The following is an 11,551-nucleotide window of genomic DNA, read 5'->3' on the forward strand; positions in this document are numbered from 1 at the left end:
GCCTCGTTGGCTGCTGGCGAAGAAGCCTCAGCGACAGATCGTAGAGAGGAGTCAGTGAAGAAACCCTTAAATTAAATTAAACTGAACGCAGATTCGATCAGCCCCCTCTCTTCCCCTGGCCCCAGTTCAGTGCCCTGATTTAAGCAGACAGTCTTAATGAAATAACTTGAGTTTTGAGTTCAGATTCGGTTTTGAAGTGGATGAGATCTAGTCAGTAGTCTGTCTCCTGGCTGCTTGTACCCCATATTTTGGCCTTCTGTATGGATTCTGTGTGAAAAACTTTTTTCCTGCGTTGTCATAACTTCTAATGGCCGCTAAATGAATGATTGTAAGTGGAGGACTATCTGTATTCCCAGTATTCAAACAGGAGTTACAGTCTCAGAAATGGGTCACCAGCACACCTTCTCCTTTTCTGTATGCTGAGCTGGAGCCCATTTAAACCTGGAATTTGGTTGTTAATTTTCCATGCTGATTTGAAATGACCATAAGAACAACTCTTCATAGGCCACGAATGTGTTATATTTACTGAGTTTCTCTGTTAACAATATGTTCTCAGTGATGAACAGCAAGCAAAGCAACAATCAGGGAAGGATAGGATAGAATAGGATAGAATAGAATAGAATAGAATAGAATAGAATAGAATAGAATAGAATAGAATAGAATAGAATAGAATAGAATAGAATAGAATAGAATAGAATAGAATAGAATAGAGTTGGAAGGGACCTTGGAGGTCATCTAGTCCAACCCCCATGCTCAGGCAGGAAACCCTATCCCAATTCAGACAAATGGCTGTCCGGTCTCTTCTTAAAAACTTCCAGTGTTGGAGCATTCACAACTTCTGGAGGCAGGTTGTTCCACTGGCAAATTGTTCTAACTGTCAAATTTTTTTCTTCTAAGAAAATATAATACAGCGATGTGTGTTTATATGCTATATTTATTAAATTTAAATACCACCCACCTTGCAGGCAAGTGACTCCGCGCGGCCTGCCGCACAATAAAAACAGTGTTCTAAAAGATTAAAACGGTAAAACAGTACAGTATAACGTTAAATTAAGAATGAGCTAAGTTGGCGGTTGTTTACATCGGCTAATGCAGCAAAGCAGGATGTAACCACATCCAATGCATTCTTTTGAGATGTAAAAATGTATACAAAACAATCCTCAGTTTAAAAGTTTTCTGCCGCTGCTCTTCTTGAGCTACTGAAAGCGTGGGAGTGAAATTTATTTGGCTTACACTTCCGGAATTAATAAATGAACTGAAACATAACAATATTGTTTTTATGGTTTGGCCTCTTCTCTTTGCTGTTCAAATGATGCTGGAAAATATGTGAATTAGGGGGGGAATTGTGCATTGTATATCAACAACTGTATATTGAACACCCCCCACCCCCCCAAGCTACAAATATTGCAATTGTAAAGAGAGAGGACAATATAATTACAGGAATAAGCTTGGGGGCAAAAAAAAATTGTCTCTACCAAAAATTCCGTTCATCAATTTGTTGCGATTCCTCTGTCTGTCCCAAAAGGCATGCAGAGAATTGGGCGACCCTTTAGAGAAAAGAGCTAACCCAAGAACTGATGCAGAGGTACGAGGAAATGAATTTATTTTTTTTTTTTAAAAAAAATACAGCCAGAAAGTTGACAGGCGAAAGAGATGGCTTTGTCTCGCTAATAATTGTTTATAGAGTTTTGCCAATATGGCAGGATACAAATTTATAACAATCCCGCAGGGCTGGAGGCCTTCCTTGATTTGTGACTATAGTTGGGACCACGGTTTCCGTTGCTAAGAAAGGCGGTTGTTAAGTGAGTTATTGAGTGAATTGCGTAGTCATTAAGCGAATCCAGCTTCCTCCCCCGGTGACTTTGCTTGTCAGAACCAGCTGCGAAGTTTGCAAATGGCAAGTTAAGGATCCAGTCCTCATCAGTACGTGCTGGCTTGCCAAGGGGTCCGATTTTGATCAGGAGACTGTGGGGATGTTGCGACAGTCATAAGTGCAGGACCAGATACAAGCCACTTTTTTCAGGGCCCTTGGGATTTTGAACGGTTGCTAAGCGAATGGCTGTAAGTTGAGAACTACCTGTGCAGGTGGTCCTCCACTCATGAAGTTCATTCAGTGACCATTCAAAGTTAACCACGGCACAGAAAAAAGTGACTTGTGATGGTTTTTCACACTGAACGACTGTTGCAGCATCCCCATGGTCATGTGATTAAAATTGATCTGATTTTTTTTATCTGAACGTCAGTGGCAACCGACTCATATTTACAACGGTTGCAGCATCCTGGGGCCCTACAATCCGTTTTTGCAGCCTTCCAACAAGCAAAGTCAATTTTTTGGGGGGGGGGGAGAGAGCCAGACCCGCTTAACAACCGGGTTATTAACTTCAGAACCGTAGCGATTCACTTAACGCCTGTGGCAAGAAAAGTCGTAAAACGGGGTTAAAAAGTCCCTTAAAACAAACGTCTCGCTTAGCGACAGAAATTTTGGGCCCAGTTGTGTCCGTCAGACGAGGCGTGCCCCTACTCGTGTTCTGATTCTCGGTTCGGTTCCTTTTTGGGATCTTTTTAAGATACCACCTCCTCTGTTTATTTATTTATTTTTTTATTTTTTTATTTTAATTCCATTTATATCCCGCCCTTCTCCGAAGACTCAGGGCGGCTAACAAGCTTAGCAGTAGCCTTCATTCTATGTATATGCCTGCTTATTAGGGCTTTCACACACACCCCAAGCGGCATTATTACAAAGTCAGCTTAATTGCCCCCAACAATCTGGGTCCTCATTTTACCTACCTCGGAAGGATGGAAGGCTGAGTCAACCTTGAGCCTGGTGGGACGCGAACCTGCACTAATTGCAGGCAGCTGGTGTTACTGAAGGAGGCATCAGCCCACTGCGCCACCAAGGCTACATATGGATTTATGTTTATGGATTTCAGGTGAGCGGTTACCGAAGCCAGAAAGAGGGAAAATGCGAGTACATAAAATCAACAATGTGAACAAAGCTCTGGATTTCATCGCCAGCAAAGGAGTCAAGTTGGTGTCCATAGGGGCTGAAGGTAAGGGGGCCGGCCTTTATAAAGAGGGTTTTTTTTTTTTGCACTGGTCATCGGCAGCCAATTTACTACGTACTGGACCAAAGCGGGAGTTTGATCAAGGGGGCAAAGGTCTAGTGATAGAAAATTAGCTGCCTTCAAAGTGAACTTGGGTTCCCCCCCCCTTTATATTTGGGGTGGGGGTAGCCATGTACGTGTTCACCCACTTGTTTATGTTTATGTTTTATTTAATTTATATACCGCCCTTCTCCCTGGGGACTCAGGGAGAGTGTCATGTTTGTGTTGCACTTTGAGAGCGGGCAACTAAATTTCATTTTTGATGTGTGTGCCGTTGTGCCCGCAGTAAAAAAAAATGACATTAAAGGTTATCTTAGCTTATCTGATTTGTCTTAAGTCTGCTTCCCTGTTCATCTCCATCCTATAGAGTAGAATAGAGCTGGAAGGGACCTTGGAGGTCTTCTAGTCCAGCCCCCCACTCAAGCAGGAGAGCCTATACCATCTCAGACAAGTGACTGTCTAGCCCAGGGGTAGGCAACCTTGGCTCTTTTATGACTCGTGAACTTCAGCTTCCAGAATTCCTGAGCAAGCGTGGCTGGCTCGGGAATTCTGGGAGTTGAAGTCCATGAGTCATAAAAGAGCAAAGGTTGCCTACACCTGGCCTAGAAAGATTTACCAGAATTATAAAATTCCTTAACAATATTTCCCAAAAATGACATCGACATAAACCCACATATGAGGATGTATCACCCCAAGGTAAAGTTTTGAGGCCGTATGAAAATACGGGTTACTGTACAACCACGAGCAAATATCACCTGTGTGACTCATTTATACGTTATAAATCCAAGAGAAAAGCTGACCGTAATTTTGCCAGATTTAACAGCCCATTGAAACGACGAGGGGTAAAAAAAATGAGAATTTTTACATGCCTTTCGTGAAGCTGTGCAGAGAAAACGTTGCTTTGGGCAGCAAATTTACAAACGCAAATACATATTTTTTTTTAAAAAAAAAGTGTATTTTCATTTGGCTGGGCGTGTTCGTGGTTCTGTGTTCGAGGATGTGCTTGAGTTCTGGCTTTGTACCACCTATGGTGAGAACACGTCGGCCAGAGTTTTGTGGAAGAGTCAGCCTGCGCAGGTACAATTCTGAGCATTCAGTGTTTACCCAGGATCCTTTCCCGGTGACCGAGAAAGAATTGTACCTGCTTGGCACAATTACTCCAGTGTTGCCAACTGATAAGAGCAGTTCCTTTGATCTCAGGCGTGTCCTGTTCTTTTTGAGCACGGGACCTCCGCGTGAAGGCAGCCAGGCTGTCCACGCTCCGGTCGGAAGGCGTAGAGAGTAAGGAAGGTGATCTTGATGGAAATGTTTCAATCTCTTTTGCCCATTTAATACTTAACGTTTAATACTTATTTGTTAGGCATAGGTAGGGGTGTGGGTCTATACATATATGTATATAGTATGGTTAGGTGTGTGTCATGTGTGTGTTCCACTTTGAAAGCGGGCAACTAAATTTCATTTTCGATGTGTGCCGTTGTGCCCACAGTAAAAAAAACAGAAATAAAGGACAATAAAGGTTATCTTGTCTTATCCATCCGGACAGTCCCAAAAGATGCTTTTTTCCAGAAGGCAAACAGGACATGGGTTGTTTTTGTTTTTTTTCCTGGAAGACGTTTCGCTTCTCATCCGAGAAGCTTCTTCAGTTCCAAACTGCCCTGAACTAAACTGAAGAAGCTTCTCGGATGAGAAGCGAAACATCTTCCAGGAAAAACAAATAAGTCCAGTTGCTCCAAGGTGCTTTTTCAGGAGGCAACTGGAATTTCTTGTTTTTCTTGGAAGACGTTTTGCTTCTCATCCAGGAAGCTTCTTCAGTTTAGTTCAGGGCAGTTCCCTCCTGAAAAAGCAGCTTTGGGACAACCGTGCCCTGGATGACTTGAGAATCCCCATAAACGCTTCCCTCTGGATTATCTTCGCTCTTTGCAAACTGGGTCTATGTCTCTGCAGAGACTCCTTGCTCATTCTCTTCCTGCTCTTCTCTTTCCAGAAATCGTCGATGGCAACGCCAAGATGACCCTGGGTATGATTTGGACCATCATTCTCCGGTTTGCCATCCAGGACATTTCAGTGGAAGGTAAGAGGCAGGTTTGCGCTTGCAAGATGGTTAAGGCTCTTTTCTCACGCCCATCCCGAGTCGGCAACAGCCTCCCGTGTATCCCAACGTTTTTCAAAGTTGGCAATTTTAAGAGGAGTGGACTTCAGAATTCCCCACCAGACTGCTGATGGACTTTTAAGATGGGTGGAAATTCAGCTCCCAGAATTCCTTGGCCAGCATACTAGTAAATTTTAAGTTTGGCAGGCATCAGCTCCCAGACGTCCTGACAGGGGAACCCTGGGAGTTGAAGTCCACCCATCTTGAGGTTGCCAAGTTTGAAAAAAAAAATGATTTAACTCAACTTACTTGGCTTTGACGCCTTCCACAGTGGTCAGGCTGGATGAGATTGACAGGAACGGTGGTCCAACCCATGTGGAGACCGCCTGATTGAAGGAAGGCAGTTGCTGGAGGTGAGAGGGCGAGATTCGAAACCAAGGACAAAGTCTTGTGGTGATCCAGGATGGTGCTCACGTCTTAAGCGTGACTTCTGTGCTTGTAGCTTCTGGCTAGATCTTCTGCATTTGGGCAAAATTAGGGTTTAATTTGTTTTCAATATCTGTATTTGTGCATTCTGTTATTTATGTCACTGTTAACCGCCCTGAGTCCTTAGGGAGAAGGGCGGTATACAAATCAAATAATATTAATAATAATCGGTCCCAATAAATCTTTCAGGGCACAGATGCTCACTCAGCTGCAGAAGCAATGATTTATGGACTTGAAATGCAGCCCTGGATACTTCAACGGCCTAGCCCTAGAACGACTGTCTAAATGCAAGAAAGATTGTAAAATGAAGCGTAGTCATGTGATGACCCACTTAACGACCATAATTGCAGGCTCGTTTACGGTCATATGTTGAGGACTACCTGTGTACTTAGGCTTTACTCAATCTGGCGTGTGGAAGCTTAGCAGAAATTAGCTGGAAGGATGGAGCTTAATGAACAAGAGCCTTCCCTTCCCTCTTTTCCCATCTGCTTTGCAAATGTCTCACCCCACCCCCACTCCTTGAATCTCCCCCCACCCACCCCCGCTTTCCCCTTTTTTTAGCCACCAGTTGCATTCTGCAGCCAGATTTGATCCGATGCTGGCTTAATTTTGCCTTCATCCTGCAAATACCCTCAAAGGCTGCTTCTTCCCCTCCCAGTGGGTTTCCATTGGGTGGGTGGGGGGCATCCCAAGCCCTCCCGGCTGTTTGCAGACAGACACGTGAAAGCCATTTGTTGAGAAGACATTTTCGGCCCTGAGTTCTCTTTTTGGCACCTGGTTTACGTGGGATCTGTTTTATTTCTTTGCTATTGTATTGTGTGTTTTAGTCTCTTGTTCCCCGTCGAGAGTCTGGGGATCTGGGTGGAATATAAATAGTGCGGAAGAGAAATAAAATATCCTTTTTCTCGTGGCAAGGAATGCGTGTATAAAGATGTTGTTCTTTGTGGAACGAAAGATGCTCCAGTGGGATATCTTTGATTTATTTGGATTTAGGTTTGGCTTCACCTCAGTGTTTTTCAAACTTGGCTATTTTAAGAGGCCTGGACTTCAGCACCCAGAATTCCCCAGTCAACCTTGTTGGGAGTTGGAAGTCCACATATCTTACTGTGCCAAGGTTGAAAAAACACCACTCAGTCCTTTTTTTTTTTTGGCCTGGACTTAAATGTGATGTTGTGGACCTGCCCTTGCGACAACACCACACAAACAACACAATTACCTCCTTTCTCTCTCTCTCTCTCTCTCTCTCTCTCTCTGTAGAGACTTCAGCCAAAGAAGGACTCTTGCTGTGGTGCCAAAGGAAGACGGCTCCTTACAAGAATGTCAACGTGCAAAATTTCCACATCAGGTAACTTTTCAAGACGACATATATATCTATATAAGGGACGTGGTGGCTCAGTGGGTTAGGATGCTGAGCTTGTCGATCAGATGGTCGGCAGTTTGGCGGGTCGAATCCCGAGTCCGTGTAACAGAGTGAGCGCCTGTTACTCGTCCCGGCTTCTGCCAACCTAGCAGTTCGAAAGCACGTAAAAATGCAAGTAGAAAAATAGGGACCACTCCGGTGGGAAGGTAACAGCGTTCCGTGCGCCTTTGGCGTCTAGTCATGCCGGCCACATGACCACGGAGACTTCCTCGGACAAGCGCTGGCTCTTCAGCTTTGAAACGGAGATGAGCACCAGCCCCTAGAGTCGGAAACGACTAGCACGCATGTGCGGGGGAACCTTTACCTTTACCTATATATATATCTATAGAGAGAGAGAGAGAAAGAGAGATGTGGGCCAACTCTTGGCTTTACCTCTTTGAAACACAGAAGCAGCCATCTCACATCTGGAGAAACGGGCTTCTCTGAATGTTGATTTCCTGGCTTCAGAGATTCTGCCAGCCAGGAAGCCAACTTTTTGAAGCTTTGTGCTGGGACCTGAGGCTCAGGATTTGGAGAGCCCAAGGAACTTTGTGAATGGCTAAATTTCCTTCTTTTCACAAAAAGCCTTTTGTGTTGACAGCTGGCTGCAGCAAGGTTGCTGTGTTGGGCGGGTTGATGGATGCCGATCCAACGAAGCATCCAGTAGGGAAAAGTCCCTGGGGCTGTTGATCCTCCCACCACACAGCAAGGTTGAGGGGAGGTAGAGCAATGCAGCCTTTCACCCCACGCCCTCAGCTTAACTGACCCTGGTCAAGGATGGGCATTGGCTGCTCTTGGCCAGATTTCAAAACTTGTGCAAGGGAACAAGTTGGACTTTGGCTAAAAGCTACCTGACCTTCCCTGGAGCTTGGGAAAGAGAGAAGAAACTCAGACAAGGAGAAGAAAAAAAGAGGAAAGGAAAGGAAGGGAGGGGAGTTACAGAAGAAGAAAGGTGGTGAGAGAGGAATAGAAGGAGGGAGGGAAGGAGGAAAAGGGGGAAGGAGAGGCAGGAAAGAGAGAGAGAGGGAGAGAGAGAGAGAGAGAGAGAGGAAGGAAGGAAATGTCAGAATACAGCCATGACCACAAGATTCCTGAGCCTCATTAAGTCCACTTAACTTTGCTCAGCCTTATCCCTTCCTCAGCTTACTCCTGAGTAGACACTCCATAGCAAGAGCCACCCCCCACAATAATGGCTGCCGATCCTCAAATTCTGGAATAATTCCTCTTATATTTTCACTTTTCATTGCTGTGTTGGGCGGGTTGATGGATGCCGGGGAAAAGTCCCTGGGGCTGTCGATCCTTCCACCACACAGCCAGAGGATGATTCAAAATTTATATCCTTGCCCAGAGTCGCTCCAACAGTGAAATGGACAGTCTCTAAATTGAAAACAATAAGTTCCCAATCCTGTTGCCGTTTTCCTCTTGTCGTGGACCCGCAAGCTCTGTTTTGGGAAAGCTCAGAAAGTTGCCCACCTTGGAACCAAAAGGTGTGTGTGTGTCTGAAAAGGCGCTTGCCAGATGCCTCCGGATGTTGATCTCCTTCCGTAACTCAACAGGTTCTCCCGACAGGGCGCCCAGTTTTGTGATGACATTTTTCTTAAAGACACCTTTGGCTTCTTCCTCCAGAGACTTGACTCGATCTTAATTTTCCATTTTTTTTCCAGTTGGAAAGACGGCCTGGCTTTTAACGCTTTGATACACAGACACCGACCAGAACTGATCGAATATGACAAGCTCAGAAAGGTATTTGCTGCGGGGGGGGGGGGAGAGATAGAGAGGGGGGAGGGGCAGGCTGCTCTTCTGCCTTTCACCTCTTGGTTTTGAAATATTTTCCACCTTACCCTGGGCGAACTCGTTTTCTTCTTTTTTCTGCAGTGCCGTTCGTAGTGGGTTGAGTGAGGCCTGGGATCAAATCCCAGTTTGCCCCCCCCCCCAAAAAAAACCTGGGTTACTCTAGGCCAGGGCTTTTTAAACGTGGTCCTTTTATGACTTGTGGACTTCAACTCCCAGAATTCCTCAGCCAGGCACGCGTGCCTGGCTGAGGACTTCTGGGAGTTGAAGTCCACAAGTCATAAAAGGGCCAAGTTTGAAGAGCCCTGGCTAAGAGGTTTGAAGCTGGTCCTAGTGAAAAAAGGGGAGATCCACGTTTGTCCTTTCCTATTGATCCATTAAGGCAGTCTCAACCGAGTTTTAACCTCTCCGGCGGTTTACCTTTTCCCCAGGACGATCCGGTCACGAATCTGAACAACGCTTTTGAGGTCGCAGAGAAGTACCTTGACATTCCCAAGATGTTAGACGCAGAAGGTAAGCCGGAGATTTATGCCTTAATATCTTGGGGTCCCGTTTTGTTCCACAGATCCACCAAGGCAGAGGTCAAAACGGCGTTTGAATGAAGTTTGTTGGGTAAAACCAGGCGCTGAAGTACAACCTCTGCCTTTCTTTGCAGTCAGAATGTTTGGTCGAAGGGGACAGTGCAGAAAAGTTAGGGAGACGATCTTGACAGACATAATAAGAGGAACCTTTATAGGAAGAAAGAGGGATGAAATATTATTTAGTCTTGGGAAACAGGATAGTATTAGGAAGAGGCTCAGGCTGATTCATGGGAAGGGAAAACATAATCAGGCTTGCAAGATTCTGTTATTGTAGCCTACAGCTAGTCCTTGACTTACGACCATTAGGACCAGAATTTCCACTGCTAAGCAAGCTGGTTGTTAGGTAAGTCATGCCCAATTTTTACAACCTTTTTTTGCCACGGTTATTAACAAGCTGGTTGTTAGGTAAGTCATGCCCAATTTTTACAACCTTTTTTGCACGGTTATTAAGCAAATCACTGCAGATGTTAAGTGAATCACGGTGGACGTTAAGCAAATCAGTTTTTCCCCCCATTGACTGGCTGGGAAGGTCGCCAATGGTGATCACATGATCCCGTCGTAACTACAGGCTGGTTGCTAAATGCCTAAATCTTGACCATCTGATGGGGATGCTGCGGTCGTCATAAAGTGCGAAGACCAGCCGTAAGTCTTCCCCCCCCCCAATGCCATGGTAACTAAATGAATGGGGGTAAGTCAAGGTCTACCTGCATCTCAAACGTAGTTCTAATATTTCTGTGGAATCTGTTTTGTGACCTGAGCTAAGTGCTGACATTAGTGTTGCAAACTGCAAACATCCAAATTAATTTTTTAGAAACAACCATTTTGAAATAGGCTGAAGGACTGAAATGGAATTTGGAAACCATTCCTTGCAAACATACAGGTGTGCAATTTTCTGTCGAGATACAATGCAAAGGAAGAGTATGACTTGGAAACAAGTAACTTCCTAATAATGTTTTTGAGGCATTTTTTATTTTTTCCCCTCCTCCTCCATATTAACAGCCGCAAGTCTTTTTACTCAATGACTTGTGTGGAATTTCTTAATAATAATAGAAATGTAAATTCCCCCCCAAAATTTGTTAAATCAGATTTATATGGCTGCCTATCAGTGCCAGCAGCCCAGACCCCACATGTGAATAGTCGAAGTCCACCTCTGTTACAAGACTCACCCCAGACTGCTTGCCACCCCCTGGGAAGGACCAGATAAGGTTTCATGGGTCTTCGGGGGCGGTCAAGCTTACGCTTGTTTGCAGCTGTGCAACGACTCCAAGCTTAAGTCCCCACTTGACCCTTCCCTCCAGCCTAGCTGGCAGTTTCCCAACGTTGTTCGTGTCACGGAAAGGGATCTTGCAGAAGATTATAGAGCAGTCCTGAAATTCCCGCTGCAATAGAAGAATGCGAGGAATTGCCGCAAAGTTATATACGAGCTTTGCGGTCTTTCAACAGGCTTGAGTTATGGGCAGGAAATGCGATACAAATCTTGGATAAGCATCCCAGCTTGTACGATGGACAGGCAGCTAACATCCCGTGTCAGTTCGTCTGGATTCTTAGGCATTAACTTTTTTCCAAGCTGGATTTTTGCTGCGGCCCCTTGGTGATGTCAGAGCTCAAATGGCATGAGTTTGGAGATGAGTTATTCCTGATGTGCTTAATACTTCTTGTTCGCTTTTCAGACATTGTCAACACGGCCCGTCCTGATGAGAAGGCTATTATGACCTATGTCTCCAGCTTCTACCATGCCTTCTCCGGGGCGCAGAAGGTACCAGAGATGGACAGCGTTTTCCCATTAACCGCTTCTGTTCTTTCCAGCATCTGCCTTCTTTTGACTTCCCTTGGAGAGGGCTGCCGCTACAAGCAATCTGGGAACCCCAGACTTCAGCTAGTTCAGGATAAGCTTCAGAACGACCCAACGCAGGGAAAAAAAAATACGGGCTGGTTTTCCAAAACTCACCAAAAATTCCTTTGGGAGAGGCTGGGAAATGAAACCAGGGCTTGTCGTAGATGGAGGCCACTTTAGAAGAAGGAGAGGCAACCTTAAAACGTTTTACGGCAGCGAGACCAGGACTCTCCAACCAAACAGGAACTCCAAAACTCATCAAAATTC

General features: G+C 45.1%; 1 protein-coding gene across 1 annotated transcript in view; it reads left to right on the forward strand.

The window, feature by feature from the left end:
• The window catches only part of ACTN4 (actinin alpha 4), a 56,036-nt gene that overhangs the window by 38,363 nt on the left and 6,122 nt on the right, over positions 1 to 11,551 (forward strand). Inside the window, exons 3-8 of the mRNA XM_083370147.1 lie at positions 2,931 to 3,050; positions 5,089 to 5,175; positions 6,937 to 7,024; positions 8,743 to 8,821; positions 9,301 to 9,382; positions 11,121 to 11,358. Coding sequence (XP_083226273.1) covers positions 2,931 to 3,050; positions 5,089 to 5,175; positions 6,937 to 7,024; positions 8,743 to 8,821; positions 9,301 to 9,382; positions 11,121 to 11,358 — 694 coding nt within the window. The remainder of the gene's footprint in view (positions 1 to 2,930; positions 3,051 to 5,088; positions 5,176 to 6,936; positions 7,025 to 8,742; positions 8,822 to 9,300; positions 9,383 to 11,120; positions 11,359 to 11,551) is intronic.

Source organism: Vipera ursinii (assembly GCF_947247035.1).
Source record: "Vipera ursinii genome assembly, chromosome: 9".
Lineage (NCBI taxonomy): Eukaryota > Metazoa > Chordata > Lepidosauria > Squamata > Viperidae > Vipera > Vipera ursinii.